The sequence below is a fragment of the Nycticebus coucang genome, chromosome 11, assembly GCF_027406575.1.
Source record: "Nycticebus coucang isolate mNycCou1 chromosome 11, mNycCou1.pri, whole genome shotgun sequence".
Taxonomy (NCBI): domain Eukaryota; kingdom Metazoa; phylum Chordata; class Mammalia; order Primates; family Lorisidae; genus Nycticebus; species Nycticebus coucang.
Window position 1 is genome coordinate 92,528,036 of NC_069790.1, and position 15,794 is coordinate 92,543,829.

General features: G+C 38.3%; 1 protein-coding gene across 4 annotated transcripts in view; it reads left to right on the forward strand.

The window, feature by feature from the left end:
- The first annotated feature begins 9,987 nt into the window (after positions 1-9,987).
- The window catches only part of CPED1 (cadherin like and PC-esterase domain containing 1), a 288,422-nt gene continuing 282,615 nt past the window's right edge, over positions 9,988-15,794 (forward strand). Inside the window, exons 1-2 of one of the 4 annotated variants that reach the window (XM_053608585.1) lie at positions 9,988-10,143; positions 11,443-11,916. In XM_053608585.1, the coding sequence (XP_053464560.1) occupies positions 11,668-11,916 (249 nt within the window). In that variant the 5' untranslated portion in view covers positions 9,988-10,143; positions 11,443-11,667. Of the gene's footprint in view, positions 10,144-10,760; positions 11,917-15,794 lie in introns of those variants that run through there. The other 3 variants (XM_053608582.1, XM_053608583.1, XM_053608586.1) reach the window with 3 other exon arrangements.

Genomic DNA, 15,794 nt, shown 5'->3' on the forward strand with positions numbered 1-15,794 from the left:
TTGATTCTAATTAATTTCCAGTTTTCATAATCTAAAGAAGCCCAGGACACAGAATGCTATGTAACCTGTGGTTTCTTTAGTAATATTTGGAATTTGTGATACGAAAAGAGAGAAAGATGTTTTAATGTAAATTTAACATGCCATCGTATTTTTCTAGAACATCTTTCTGGCTTTTCCTTCAGTCTAAGGTACATGAAAGAAGCCTAATTATAGGAAATAAAATGAAAATAATACTTATAGGTGTTTCGACGGGAGGCAGTGTGGCCAACTTGCATAGAGAGAGCTCCTCCCGGCTTAGAGCTCAAAATTCAGCTCTATGATTCTGCCACATGCTGGTATGACAGTTAATTCAAATTTTGTGTCACTCTGGGCCTTACTAAGCCAGTTTGATGCTAGCTACAGGATGTCTTTAAAGCACTCCTGAGGTTTTATTCTATAGGTGCTATTTAAATTATAAATTTTGCATAGTGGAGATTTTATTTAAAGTATAGTAGCAAGTCTGGTCAATAGAAAAATCCTTAAAACTTATTATATCATATTTCTTTTTACTGAAGTTTATTGAGTCCATCAGATTTCTGCTTTAATTAAAACCACTTATGAGCCTCTTAGAACTTTTTCAGAAAACAATGCAAAACCTATGCAATGCTACCCAGAGGGTATGGAGTAGATAGGGGATTTCAGAATTCTCTCCCAGCTTTGAGACTCCACGACTCTGGGCTGCTGCAGTCTGAATTTACAACTGTGGCAGCTACCAAAATAAGGTAGGGTCATTTGTGGGCACTCTTGATATGAAATCATGAGTATCATGACTTCACGATGCTCAGTATTTTCTTGGAGATTTTATAAACCTTTAAGAAGTAATATATAACATAGTATTCAATTAGGTATTAGTATGTTACCTGAAGATGCTCTAATATATCGTTTACAGACTCTGATTATGTATTATGACTTTTCCAAGCGCATTCATTTTATAAGAATTGGTCAAAGGAAAAAGCCTTACATGTAGCCTTATTTTAAGAGAATTTTCCATGTCTAAGTCAGGAACATCCCTATTTTCCAGCTGCTATAGCTTCATTGTGTGAATTCCTCTTCCTATTAAATCCCTCAGAAAATGATTTAAAATTCAAACACTGAATATTTTATGAAGCATGTATAAAGAAGTAAATCAAGATTCTGTGTAAGTATTTAGTGTAATGGGTAGAACCTGTTATAACTGATTATACATAATGGGCCAAACATCAAACTACCTCATCAGAAAAAAAAAGTGGCCAACTATTAATATCTTTTGTGACATTCATACCAAGGGGTATAATTATTTTTGGTATTGTAGAATACACATTTACAATATTTGTTGTACAAAACTCGTGTAACAGTTGGTGGCACAAAAAATCCTAATGTGGGTTCACAGTTTCAAGGTGGTGAAAATTGAGGCCTTACTGCTATGGAGTGTATATTAAAATGTTCATGGTGACACATTTGAAGCAATAAATGGCTTAATTAAATGCCAAAATGAAGCTGAGTGTTTGATAAGCATACAGTCATTCTTTTCAAGGGTAGTTCATATATTTTTTTCCTCTTTTCTCCTTTAAAGCAAATTCCAAATATTTTAGATTTTTGACCATATTAGGTTTGTGCAATGTTGGTGCCCTTTGTCTTAGACCTTAGAAATGGTCTTTTTGATCTAATTAATTATTTTACTCTTGAGTAAATGTCAAATTTGAATTATAAGGAGTAAGGTACTCTCTGAATGTGTAGACACTGCATTGTTTCTCCTCAAGTCTCAACATATAAAAAAGGAAATCAGTAGATGGGGCTGAAGAGAAAAATAATACCCTCATACATATTTTTATAACTTTGTAAATATTAAGCATCTAGTTGCCGAGAATACAGATGATAGTATTGAGAGCATATGTGTATCGGTGCAGGGTGGGGATGCACGTGTTGATGAATAATTATGGTATTTGTGATATTTTAATAATGTTATAATGAATGTATAAGTCACCATGGGAACACTGAAGAGAGATTGATTACTGTGTCACTTGAACTGAGTCCTAAAGACAAATGAAATAGGAAGATGTTCAAGGCAGGAGAGGCTGTTCAAGCCACATGCTTCTAGGAACTTTTTTGTTATTGTTGTTAGACAGAGTCTCACTTCTGTCACCCTTGGTAGAGTGCTGTGGCGTTAATAGCTCACAGCAACCTCAAACTCTTGGACTCAAGTGATCCCCTTGCCTCCGCCTCCCAAGTCGCTGGGATGACAGGCACCCGCCACAATGCCCAGCTATTTTTAGAGATTGGATCTTGCTCTTGCTCAAGCTGGTCTCGAACTCATGAACTCAGGCCATCCACCCACCTTGTGGGATTACAGGCGTGAGCCACTGCGCCTGGCGGCGGCAATGCTTCTAGGAATTTAAAGCAGTCTGCAATGAATGGACGTGAAGTGGGTAGATGTAGAGTCAGGGAAAGAAGCCAAAAGATGAGCAAGAGTCCATTCATGAAGAGCAGGAATTGTTTAATAGGAGTTGGGGGTAATATTTACATACTGTTGGTTAACTATAGTTGTATTATTATTTTAACAGTTCAGTGAAACAGCACTTATTAAGATAGTAGAGTAGGAAAGACTTAAAATTAGTGTGTACCTTGGAAGTTGCTCATTTCCCCTCAATTTTTGAAATGACTAGAATTAGAATTGCTGGCTCATCAAGATTTTTAGATTTCCTTATTTAGATGACAAAATCTAAATTACTGAAATTATTTATAATTTCTGACCCAGAGTCTTAATAGTAATGATTTAACTCCCTTCAGAGAACTAACGTAAAGTTCAAAGTAACTAAAAAAATGATCTACTTTCATGTTTGATTTGTTTTTAATGGAAATTTGATGTAAGGAAGAAATGTAACTCCCTCTGTTTCTATTTTAAGTAGCAAGTCATGGATACCTTCCTCATAAGTCAATATTTTAACTAACACATTGGTAGGAGCCTAGGCATTATTAAAATGGTTATTTAAAAGGAATTTAGTAATTTTTTAATAAATTCTTTAGAGCCATCTAGCTAATCCAATATCACCTTTTACTTTCTTCATTGCTAACAAAGGAAACTATTGAAGAGGGCATCACACATTCATTTTTCTGCTGCTTATTAAAAATTGAAAAAAGATTTAGTGGAACTTAGCAGCTAGTGTGGGAAGTAAGGGGGAAATGTGAATGCTTGCTTCTATATTGCTTATTGCCTTCCCCGCCTCGTGCCTCTGATAACGAGTAAGAATAGCTCTGTTTAGGATGGTGTAGAGTTGCTGTCTTTGAGGACGAACTAATCTGAAACACACACAAGCTTAACATCAGTGGTAGTGGGGAAATAATAAGTGGTCATATTTTAATTCTCTTGTATCATTAAATGTACTCCAGTAGAGGGACCCTCCATACCAATACGTTAAAACAAGAACAATGGTGATAGGTACCAAGTTACTTTAGAAAGCTGCCTTGGTCAAATATAATACAAGGGGCCAGCCAGAAATATTTCTAAACAACCCTGAACATTCATTACAGTGATTTTCCTATTCTATGTAACTAGTCAGTAGGTTTTAGTATGACCTTCCCAGTTTATCCCATTATAAGTTATCCAAATTTATGTTCATATCCTTGAAGCATTAGTTTATTTACTTTTGATACAATATATTATTTTCTTGAATAGTTTGAGGTTGTAAAGATAATTTTTTCGTGGATGTCCCTTATGTGCCAAAAGGCTTTTTCACTTTATCAATGGTTATCATTGATAAATGTTTAGAAGAGTCCAGTGAGCTGTTAAAAATGCTAAAATTAAGTTTACATATTGTTAGAAATCATATGTTTTAGATTAGAAACAGAAGTAACCTTCTGACTTTATGTGGTAGCCATGTGATCAAAGAACCACATTCAGAGAAAGAATGTTTCCTTCTTACCCACCCGGAACAGCTAAATGAATGCCAGCAGTGACTTGGGTGAGGAGACAAAACCTACCCCTTCATCCCCATCACATGCCTCAACTTTTAGGTGGCAAGTGATGCTATGAAAGTTTCAAAATCCTTTTAATTTCGAAATTGTGGTTACATGAAAAAAGCAAGGAAGCAGGAAAGAAGAAAGAAATAGAAGGTTAAAAAAAGATAAGTTATGTAGCTATCTTGAGGCATTTAAAAATATATAAATGGTTTCCAAAGAATTTCATATTGCAAGTCTACAGAGAAGACATGAAATTTCTAATTGAAAGCATAGTTTGACAATGTGATATAACAAATGAAAGCTAATTTGTTCATTTTAAAACTACTATTTGAAAAAAATTTAAGAATACAGGATCCATGCCAAAGGGTAAGGTTGTACCCTAAAGTATGAAAAAAAAGAAAGAGAGAGAGAGAAAAGTATAATTCATGGAATTAAACATTTAACCATTCTACCATTGTGCTCACTGAAAGTTTCTCTCCCTGTCTGTCCATCTTTTAGAATGTATGTGTATGGAGATAGCTACGTATACAGAGGGTGCCAAAGATATATATACACATTTTAATAAGAAAAAACTATTAAAATTGCGACGCTCAATATATACCAATAACAAAAGATGAATACGAGTTACCTTTGAACACCTCTTGGATTGCAGAAGTCAGACAGAATTTGAGTATTACATTTTTAACACAGTTTTTTCCTTTCTTAAAATGTGTATACATTTTTTTGGCGCCCTCTGTATATAGTCTTTTAGAGGATGCAAATTTCAAAGACAAATTTGAGAGGCGTAAAGGAAATTATATGCTAAAGTTGCACTTGTTTTAATCACATTCAGGAAGTGATTAAAATTCCAAGGAAGCTAATCATATCATGGCCACAAGCTGCTGAGGTACTCACTATTCTAACTTAAGTAACAGACAAATCTTAGGCAGTCATAGGTAAAAATCGTGCAACGACTCTTGGTTGAATTTGACTTTCCCAGCCTTAGCACTTTTGACATTTTGTGTCGGATGATTCTTTGTTGTGGGCTGTTTACTTAGGGTAAGTTTGGCAGCACCCATGGCCTCTGCAAACTGGAAGTCACTAGCATCTCTACCACCCCTCCCAACTCCCTACCAGTTGTGACAACCAAAAATGTCTCCAGACATTGATAAATGTCATCTGGGGTGACAAAACTGCCTCTACTGGATTAAATGTTACCATGATGTGAAATCTTGTGGGGAAAAAATGGGAATAACAATGGGAAGTATTTGAATCTATAATGTGTAGACTTCTACAGATACAAGTATTTAAAGCAATCACTTGCCAGCAAGGTTGCTACATGCCACACGGTGTGGAGAAGAGTGCATTCTTCCATCATAGAGCAGTTTATATGGTAAAGAGATGGAAGTTCACTCGTAGCTAAAACACAGAATAAATGTGAGGGCAATGATTTTGGTAGTGTTGCAAACAAATTCAAAATGCACATTAGGATAGTAGGCTATGAAAAATAAGTAAAATGACCAGTTGAAAACTGGAGAACTCAGAGTCAAAAGCATGCGTGTCCCATTTTAAAAAGACAGCACCAATGTATGGCATAGGGGAGCCCCAGGTGATTTTTATGCCGGGAAACACAGGTCTAGTGGACAATCTTAAATTAAAAGTATTAGGTTTAGATGATTTCATTTATCTAGACTGTTCATCTAGAAATTTAAAGAGATTGTTGTGTTGGATGAATCTGTTCAAACAAAAAATAAGAAAAGGATAGTGGAAAAATGAAGAATTTTCACTGCAGCATTTTACTTCTTTGTGTAAAATGGATACATGGTGTGTGTGGGGGGGAGGGGGGAGGGGTCCTGCACACTGCTCCTTTGACGTGATTCCCAGACCTCTGTCATATTTTGCTATCTTCATTGAGCAGCCTAGAGTGATTTTAGAATGAACCACTGGAAAGGAAGAGAGAGATCTTTGTTTTTGTTGTTTGCTTTTTTTCCCCCTAATGCATAGAAAACATCACAAAAGGCTTAGGAGCCTAAAATTGAAGCCCATAGTTTGTACAAATCGATTCAACTTAAGTGAGGTAATTTAGAGAGAAGAAAGTTGAGTCAAAAGGACATTAAGTTTAAACGTTGATTGCATCAGAACTGTAAACAAATTGCAGAAGTATTTTAGGATTTTTCTTGACTGCTTTCCAACATATCAAGAACCTCACCTAAGCTTAATCATTGGCTAAGCTTTGGACCTGCCATTGTAATGAGTGGCAGACATAAATTTTTAAATAGAAGTGAAAGAAGGCATTATCCTAAGCCTGATGTGAATTAACGCTGTTTTTATATAACTGTGGGATAAAATATAATCAGTCATATTTTTATATAGTTTAAGTGAGTACAACATTTGCCTCCTAAGGAAAGTAAGGGCTCTAAGATGGGAATCTGACATTTCACAAAGATTTTTCTATTAAATCTTAAACATTTTTTTGTACTACCAAGAATAACCACATGAGCTCAATCCATATTGTCCTTATTCCACCTAAAAAAACAATGGAGATTTTGCTTTGTGAGTTTATAATTAAAGTTAATGGTAACATAACAGTATTCTCAGATAATTATAAAAACGATCAGTCTACCCTGATAACTATCACGATATCTTCATTAATAAATCTTCTGGGAAGGAAACTTTTTGGATTCCTACTGTTTTTAGATAAAGGCTCAACAATAAACTGTTAAACTTGGAAATCATAGCCATCCTTGTTCTGTACCTAGCCTTCTTTTTCAGCTTTATCTTAGTGGTTTTCCACTTAGACATAAAACCTGTATTTTCCTTTTGGCAGCAGTTGAAATCTTCATGATTATTCAGGACCTGGTTGAGAAGTAGCCACTTTTCATATCACCTCCCAAAAGACGTGAACTCCCTATTTTGACTCTCCATGGTACTTGGCATATCTCCGTCTTACTTGTGACCAGAACTGCTGTGTCTTTATCAGCCTGTTTCCTTTTCCTCCTGGGCATGAAGCTAGACCTCATTTCCCAACTCAGTTTCTGTTAGATGGATCCATGTGACCAGGCTCTGGCCAAGAGAATGTAGGTCAAAGGATGTGGGCCAGTTTGAAGCTGGGCCCCTAAAAGACCTTCCACGAATCTGTCATTCCCTTTCTCATTGCTTGTCTGCTAACAAGATTCAGAGGATTCCAGTGGGTGTCCAAGATTCTGGGCTATGGAAAGTCACCAGGTGGAAGGACAGTAAGTATCAAATGTTTTCGTATCTTGAACACACTGACCAGTGATATGAGAGAGAACTGAGCTTTTGGTATCAAGCCCGGGAAATGTTAAGGTTGCTTGTGAAAGCTGTCATCCTGCTCTGTCCAATTCGGCCGTGTGCTTGTTACATTTTAGTCCTTTATAGTATTTGTTCTGTGTCTCTGTTTTCATAGTGCCTGGGATGATGTTTTTGCACAGTAGAGATTCAGCATGTCATTCAGAACTTAAAACCTACATGTTATGTTCAGAGCTTGTGGGAGAAGTTCTGTAGTCAGCACTAGATAAGAGGCCATGGCAGCTGAGAAGGGGGCAATGGATCTTTGTAGGGAAGAGGTGCTGCAAGGTGAGTGACCAGGCATTGCTGACAGCACTTCCAGCATTTACCTTATGACACCACTAGTAGCTACAGTTGATTTTACATCCTCATGGTCAGGATGCTTGAAAGAGAAAGGCTGTTCCCTGCAGGAAACCAACAGGGCCCAGAATATGAAGATTGCAAAAGAGTGGAAATCCATGTCAAAATAGAACCCCAGAAAGAAGCATAACTTGTTATAGACCCAGGTGACCTTTGGGGTCATGTATTGCATAGCTCAATGCAAACTCCCAACTCCAGGACTCCTGAGTAGCTGGGACTACAGACACCCACCACAATACCTGGCCAATATTTCTATTTTTTTGTAGAGATGGAGTCTTGCTCCTGTTCAGGCTGGCCTCAAGCAAACCTTCCAAAGTTCTAGGATTACAAACATGAGCCACTGTACCCAGCCTAAGGCCTCCATTTCAATGAGAAAACTGAGATTCAGAGAGGTGTATTACTTTCCCAAAGTTCCTGATCCAATACTTCTCTGTCATAGAAGTAGTTTAAAAGATAAATTGAAAAAAAAAAATAGCTTCTTCAAATGATTATTATTTGAATACATCCTCTCCTCCTAACTCCCGACTCCTTACCAAAGACCATATCAAACGTGTGTGAAGGGAGAGTATATTTGTGGAAGAGGTTTGAGGAGAAAGGTGGCTCTGTTTCGTCCAACCTTGAAATTACAGCATTCTGGAATGCCTGTCACGCTAATGTCCCTGGTTAATAATGCTTACATCTAGGCCCTAGAATACTGAAATTATTTAGTGGCTAGGATACTTTATGAAACTAGATGCACAAAAGTATTCAGTCTGAAATGCTGCCACAAAATCCACAGATTCCCAGCTCTACTGAATATTCAGCCTTCTACTTCCCTCACAGAACCAGTGTTTTCTGTCTTTATCATTCCCTGTTTTGGCTCCTCAGATGCTGTCATTCCATTCAAATATGGCTAGCCCATGGCTCAGGCTTAAATATCTCCCATAATGTAGTTCCACCTGCAGCTTTCATGCCACCCTTCCCTCCTCTCAAACCAACATCTGCTGGTGAGTACACCTCTATCGTGAAGAGTAAAAGAGAACAAATATTGAGTGTTTGTGTTTGCGTGTGGAGCTTGTATGTCCCAGGAGGACCATTACCTGGTAACTGCCTTTTCATGTGTCTGCTGCTCCTCCTTACCATGAGCCCAGGACTCAGCTCAGCCTCTGCATCCAAAACTTAGCAGACACGCACTCACCTGACAAATGTTCATGGAATGCTTAGGTGCTTTCCATACAGTACCTTATCTAGATGAGCCAACACTTCAAAGGAGACGTTAGTATCCTTATTTCACCAATGAGGAAAGCTGAGACATAAGTCAAACCACTTGAAGAACAGCAGAAGAGGCCGTGCCAGTGAGCCCAGATTGGGTGTACTCCCAAATCGGATGTTGTCTGTGGAGCCCCAGAGTCTCCTTGATTATTTCTGCTATGTCTTCTCCCCACTTCTATGCATCTTCTTACTCTGACTCACCCTTTCCTCTTGCTGATATCCCGGTATCTTTCTTTTCCCACCTCCTCAGACTCAGGGGTTAAAATGGGGAATTGGGTTCTTTTAATTTATCAGAATCATTTCTGAAACACTCATTTTCCACTTTCTTCCCAATTCCTCTTATTTGAAGTCCAGCCATAGCAACTTCTTAAAATTTTTATAATGTTGCCTTTCACTTCTCCCAACCCAAAGGCAGTTTTATTTTTGCTCGTGATTTACTCCTTCTTCTGTACGCTGTTCTCAACAATGTAACGATGCATGCAAACGGCATCCCTCCAACGCTCAGCTGTGCACACTTCTTGCCTTACTAGAACTGCCTGCCATTCTTAGGCAGTAAGAAGGTTTGCTACACCCTGGACTCCAATTTAGAATTCTTATAATTCCTATTACCTCTCAGATTGTATCGCATTCACCATATTTGACCAAATATGTCCCACAACACTATTGTGTAGCCATTTTCTCTTAAAACTCTCTTGGCTTTTAAAAGTCACGTGCCACTTTATTTCTCAACTTCATTTGTCATGGAATTGAGGACTCTGAATCCATAAATCAAATAATATCAAATCCAGTGTGGGAGAAACAGACAAATGAGATAAATCCAGCTTTAGTGTGACTATTCTGTGATGTGTTAATCATTCTGTTTTATAAGGTGTTAAAATCGTTTGTTAACAAACAAGGAACTCTGTAAGTGCCCATTTCTCTGAATCTGTAATAACTGGGCACCCCCAGGGGGCGCTCCGTCTCACAAAATATCCAGCGGCATTTGGGACCGGCTCGCTCAGAGAGGCGGCCTCTCTGGGGAACCTCAGCCCGCCCTAACAAGCTTGGGTCAGAAACAAATTAGAAAACCCACTCAAGTCCATAGCCTGTAAATAATGCCTGCTGTGAGCCCAAGCCAGCCTGCTAAAAACCCCGAGTTTACGAAGCAGGGGCTGGGAAAGAGGGAGCAACGTGCCCCACGCAAAGTCCCTTTCTCCTGGCGTTCCCTCAGCTGTCAGCAGGAGCGGACGGAGTTTGCAGGACTCCACTACCAGCTGGGTCCCTTTGACGGTATGTACACAGATTGAGCTGAATTCTGGACAGTGCTCACCGTGTGCCCCTTTCTGCCGCGCAAACGTCGCTTCCATCTCCTGCTACAAACAGCTCATTTTAGGGGCCTAGGGTCAGGCAATTAGGCGTTGAAAGATCCAGCTCTGAGTCCAGGGACGGGGTAATAATTGTGACATGAGTTCGGTCCTAAAGCACAGAGACGACTTTGAATTGTCCTGGTGCTTGCTGTCTGAGGTCCAGGCAGTCCTCGTGATCCCCTCATCGTCAGGAGAGTGACTACAATTCCCTCGAGTGAAGAGACACCCAATTCACTCATAAACTCGGCTTTCGTGTCACCCTCGACCTTTGCCATCCATTAAGAGTTACTTGTTTTCCCACTTCAGACTTAGGGGGAAAAAATTGCATAGGGATATGTTTCTAAATTCTGCAGCTCTGGGTAGGCAGCTTCATTTCAGGGACAGTGCTGGGGCAGCTCCCTGTTTGTGGAAACCACCCTTCCTGAGCGGACGGCGCGGCCCGGCTGCCCCCAGGGCCGGAGGAGCCCCGGCGGTAGCTCCGCCCCGCCCGGCCCCGCTCGGCCCCGCTCGCCCGCCCGGCCTGGATGGCGGCGCGGCCCGAGCTCCGGAGCTCCGGCCCGGGGCGCCGCAGGCGCGCGCGTGTCTGGTGTCCGCGTGCCTGTGCGTAAGTGCGTGCGTGTATGTGTGTGTGTGTGTTGAATTGGAGTCATCCGACTGGGTGTTCCCTTCCGAGTGGTGGTTGGATCAGCAATCCATTAGGGGATCATGGAAACTTTTTTTCTGGCTAAAAGGATGAAAACTGAGTAAGTACACGGAACTTTGAACTTGAAACAGAATGAAACAAATACAAGCAAAACCCTGACAGTAACCATGTCCATTCAAACCGCTTATTCCCTTTTTGTGTTAAGAGCCGTGAATGCTTACAGGAAAGTGGGAATTTAAAACTGAATGAAGGGCAGCTTACAAAAGGCTGAAAGCGGGACTGCTTTAAAACCAGAGGAAAAATGAGGAACTGCTAAGGCAACCTGGCCTGCCTCCAGCTGTGCAACAGGCACTGTGGGTTTTAACCTATTGCATTCTTCAAGGCTGTTTTCAGACTCCAGATTTACTTTGGTGGAGTTCTCTCTACTCCTGTGAAGCTGAGGCAGAGTCGGATTCCTTTGCTGGGAGTTTAAGGATGTTGTGAAAACACGGCATTGCCGGAAGCAACGGTTTGGCAGCAACGCGCAGGTTATTTGTTACATCTATTATTATTTTGATGTCTTTTTTTATCCCTGGTCAGCCACTTTTCACTGTCATCCATGAAAGGGCTCTCCTGAACCGCCGCAGACTTTTGGGACCTATGATTCTTGGCTTGATCCTTCGGAAAGTTCTTAAGCAGGGATGGAGCAAACCTGATTGGAGCTGTGGAAGAACAGGACGGATTTGTATTTTTCATGCTGACAAAAAGTAACTGCTATGACTTTTCCCGCAACGTGGACAGGGGCCAAGTGAAGCTGAACTGGTCATGCTCTGTCGCCCAGTGTTCCCTTGTCGCCGGCGATTTTGCCCCCGGCCCTTTTTGGTGGGTTCCGTTGTGGCGATCTGTCTCTTCTACCAGACTCTGACCCTCCGAGGGACAAGGAAGCTCACAGGCGCTGTCCCTGGCACTGCCCCACACACATCCACGGACATCCAGGCAAGCAGATGCAAGCAAGAATTCTCCAAGGACAAACCGTGCTTCCTTCTACCTGGTAATGCGCAGGAAATCAGAAAGGTAAGACTGTCATAAGCTTAACACGGAGACAATTTCTGCAAAGGCAGCCCTCTGGCTCTCCGTCCTGTAAGACTAAAATTAACTTCCATGAGGTCTGAAAGGGATCCAGAGTATTAACAGTCTAGAGAGTGACCTGATGACAGGGAAACACGTTACATAAGCTTCAGCTTCTTACATTTACTTCCAGAAAGTTCTGGCCTTTATTTTATCTCTTAGAATTTGACTTCATTTCAGCAGAACGAGATAGCTAATTTGGAGGAGGGGAGAATGATGCAAGTTCTTTCTAAAATATTAGGATTCTATGAGATCTGAGGATTTAAAATTCAGAAACATAAATCAAAGATTCAAAAAAATTCATAAATACTGAATGTCTCTTTCCTCCAGGTGGTCACTATGAGTTCCAGAACATTACAGACTAAAAGATACTCCAAAGTTCCTTTTCATAATTAGCTAAACCAATTCTTAATTGATGAACGCATTTCTAAAGCAATGCATATATTTCTAAAGCATTTAAAAGAAAAGTATAAGAAGTTTCTTCCAAACAATTGACACACTGTGTTTTATTGGTTATAGACTTAGGGGAATAGAGATTATTTTATATTTATGCCATTCTGGTAAACCATAACCTTACTTGTTAAGTGTTGAAAAAAAAAAACTCATAAAATTTGTATTTTTATATAGCCTTCTGATCGATCCTGCTTGTCAGTAAAACGATGACCTGTAAAACATTCCAGTGTAAAAAGGAAAATGGGAAAAAAAACCAAAAACTTAACGCTAAAACATCATGGTGGCAAAGCTACTGAATTTTGTGCCATAGCCGTAGTATTATAGCAAGATAATTTAGGAATCTATAAACAGTACTCTATATCCACAATAGATATAGCTTGATCGCATGAAGCGGAATTTCCTTTTGAACACCAGTACTATTGCTACGATTATTACAAACACCTCCAGTGCCACTTGTTTTAAAAACTATTTTATTTATTTCATTTCGAATACCCTGTGAGTTAGGTACAGTAGGTATGATTGCCATCATTTTGCAGATATGGTGACTGATGGTGGAGCTGTTTAGGTAGGCCACATGGTTAGCATTAGGACAAGATGCATCCCCAGAGGAATGGTTATCAAGCCACATGGTTCCTGTTGAGGACTGATGCTCTAAATAAAAGTGACTTTAAAGCTCTCATAATAATTTGCAAAGCCACAACCACAAGAACTTACTGAAATACAAAACAATTTTAGATTAAAATCAAACTTTGAAAACTTTTAAGTAAGTAACTTAATTCATTATCCACAATATTAAGGAACATTTTGACCAAGAAATATCTTACGGCAAAGAATAGTAGATAATATGATTAGAAGCACTTTTAGATGAAACTTCAACCAAGGTTAAATCAGGTGAATCAGTTTTTAGGTGCTATAAAGTAATTAAAGACTGTATTTTTTTGTTCATTTATACTAGCATTAACTTCTTTTTGCATTATTTTTCTTTTCTTGAATATATCACATTTATGATAGATGTAAACTATGACTTTTAAAGTCACTTCTTAGTTTCTAATATCGATAAATATAATTTCTTCAAAAATGGTTGAAATGGTTTTGCTCTTAAGTGAATGCAAGTTTTACTAAGATTTTAGATTAAAACATTTTATTCACTGACTTGCAGCCTTCTTTACTTCCCTCCTGGATGGACTCCATGTGATTCTTGCTTTTTGTAAGAATTTCTAAATTTTGTGATTTAGGCATATGTTAACTGCTATTTGTGGGCTGTCACAGAAAATTATATTTCAACTTTAAATCTCTTGCTACTTATAAACCATCTGAAACTTATTGGCTGCTGCAATAAAACATTCGCTCTAGAATTTTCTTCACTAAAATGCCAAATACATGAAGATTTTGGTTTCCAAATGATTCACAGTCTTAATTATTTTAATCATACATAAGATTCTAAATTCACAATTATGGTTTCAGTAGCCTAACAGACATTAAACACTATGTATCTCCATTTTTAACCTGGGCCAGCCATGGTCAGAGCTAATATTTATTTGAGATACAAAGGCTAGAAAGAATCATACACACATTAGTTAAAACCATATACAAATTAATTCTACTTTTAACGTATGTTCCAAAAAGTAATCAAATAATAATCTCATTTTAAATAATTAGATATTTTTATATAGCTAAAATGAAGAAAGAAATATGGTTAGTATCAAAAAATGGATCACTCTCCAAAAAACTATCTGTAAAGTTCATTTAAAAAATAACTGATAAGATGCTATATATGTTTTCTTAAAAACCTAGAATTAGCTTTTAGGCTCTTTATAGAAATAGCATACCTGAAAATTTTAGATTTTATTATTACTTTTATTGAAAAACCAAAATATTTTTGCTACTAGGGCTTTTTCTTAGTTGAAACCATTCATTTTTGAGTGAAGTGGTTTTTGGTTACTTACTGCTATGGTTCATAGATTTCAGAATGTATTTGGATGTAGAAAATGTTTATAAACTCCAGAAAGTTTATGCAAAATATTATATGCATGTATATGTGCAGATCTCTGGGGGGAAAAAAATCATCGATTTCTGTCAGATATTTAGAATTAAAAACATACTGAACACCATTAAAAGTCCTTAACAACTAATATGTTTACATGTTAAACTAACTGCTCTTTCATGATGTGTGAATTGGATCTAGATTTAGAAAACTAAAATGAAAAAGATATTAATTAAAGACTTGAACTGAGGTTAGTAAAGCAAGTGTTTCAGCAAATTTTATAGTAGCAGGGATAAGCATTCAGAAACCAAAGTATACCCACAGTGTATTTCTTGGATGAGAGATTTTGTTCATTGATGAGTAAGCATTAAATATTTCTCAGTTTTTGTTGTTGTTGTTGTTGTTGTAGTTGCTTCTCTGAGAAAACCCTTTGTACTTTTATCAGCTCTGTGACGGAGGGTTCTGTAGTAGCAAACATTTGAAGGTGGGTAGCTTTTCCCTGTACACCTTTACAACTGGGATCTGGTTCAATGTTGAAAGCTGTTTTCAATATGGATTGAGATCATGGTATAGTATATGCCAACTTTCCATACTGAAGAAGTACTCTCCCTCTTTCTTGCCAAATTTTAATTCATTTTTCCATTAGAACATTCCAGAGGGCCTTGCTAAGCAGATGTACTTCTGTCATTTCTTCTGGATTTTCTCCCAACATTTGTTGTTTGAATATTGTCTGATAATATGCTGGGTCTTAAAATTATTTCTATTTAATATATAAACATAGTTGTGTTGTCTTCACTGAAGTAGGTCACTCAGTAGATTTATCTATTCTCATCTAACACTTTAACATTTCGTAACACTGGAAGCACATTAAATTATGCTCAGACACAATGGAAGAAAATCTCTGCAGGAGATGCCCCTTTAATGGGAGCTTTTCTATTTGGGGATCACGTTTATACTCACCATAGCCATGTGTTTCTGATTATCTCCTGTTGACGGCCTCACAAGGAGAACTTACTGGGTGTTTTTTTTTTTTTTACTCCTGCATGACTATTCATTTTCCAAGTCTTCTTTCTTGACTCTCCCTTCTCCTTCAGTAACTATTCTGTTATGTAGGACTCCTGTTCTCCCCAGGATCCAAACACAACCCAATGCAAATTAGTGAATATTTTCATTAAAAGTGCTCTAATTAATTTTGTTTACATTTCTAATAGTAAAAAATATGTTTAGCATTTGAAAATTACTTGTTTGGCTCAGGTTTTCTAGAAACAGAACCTGAGGCAAACACTCCATGCCAATACTTCATTGGAATATGCAACCCCAGCACACAAGAGTGCGGAAGAGAAATGAGAAAGAGGGAGAAAAAATACAGATGTCTGCTTTATTGGGA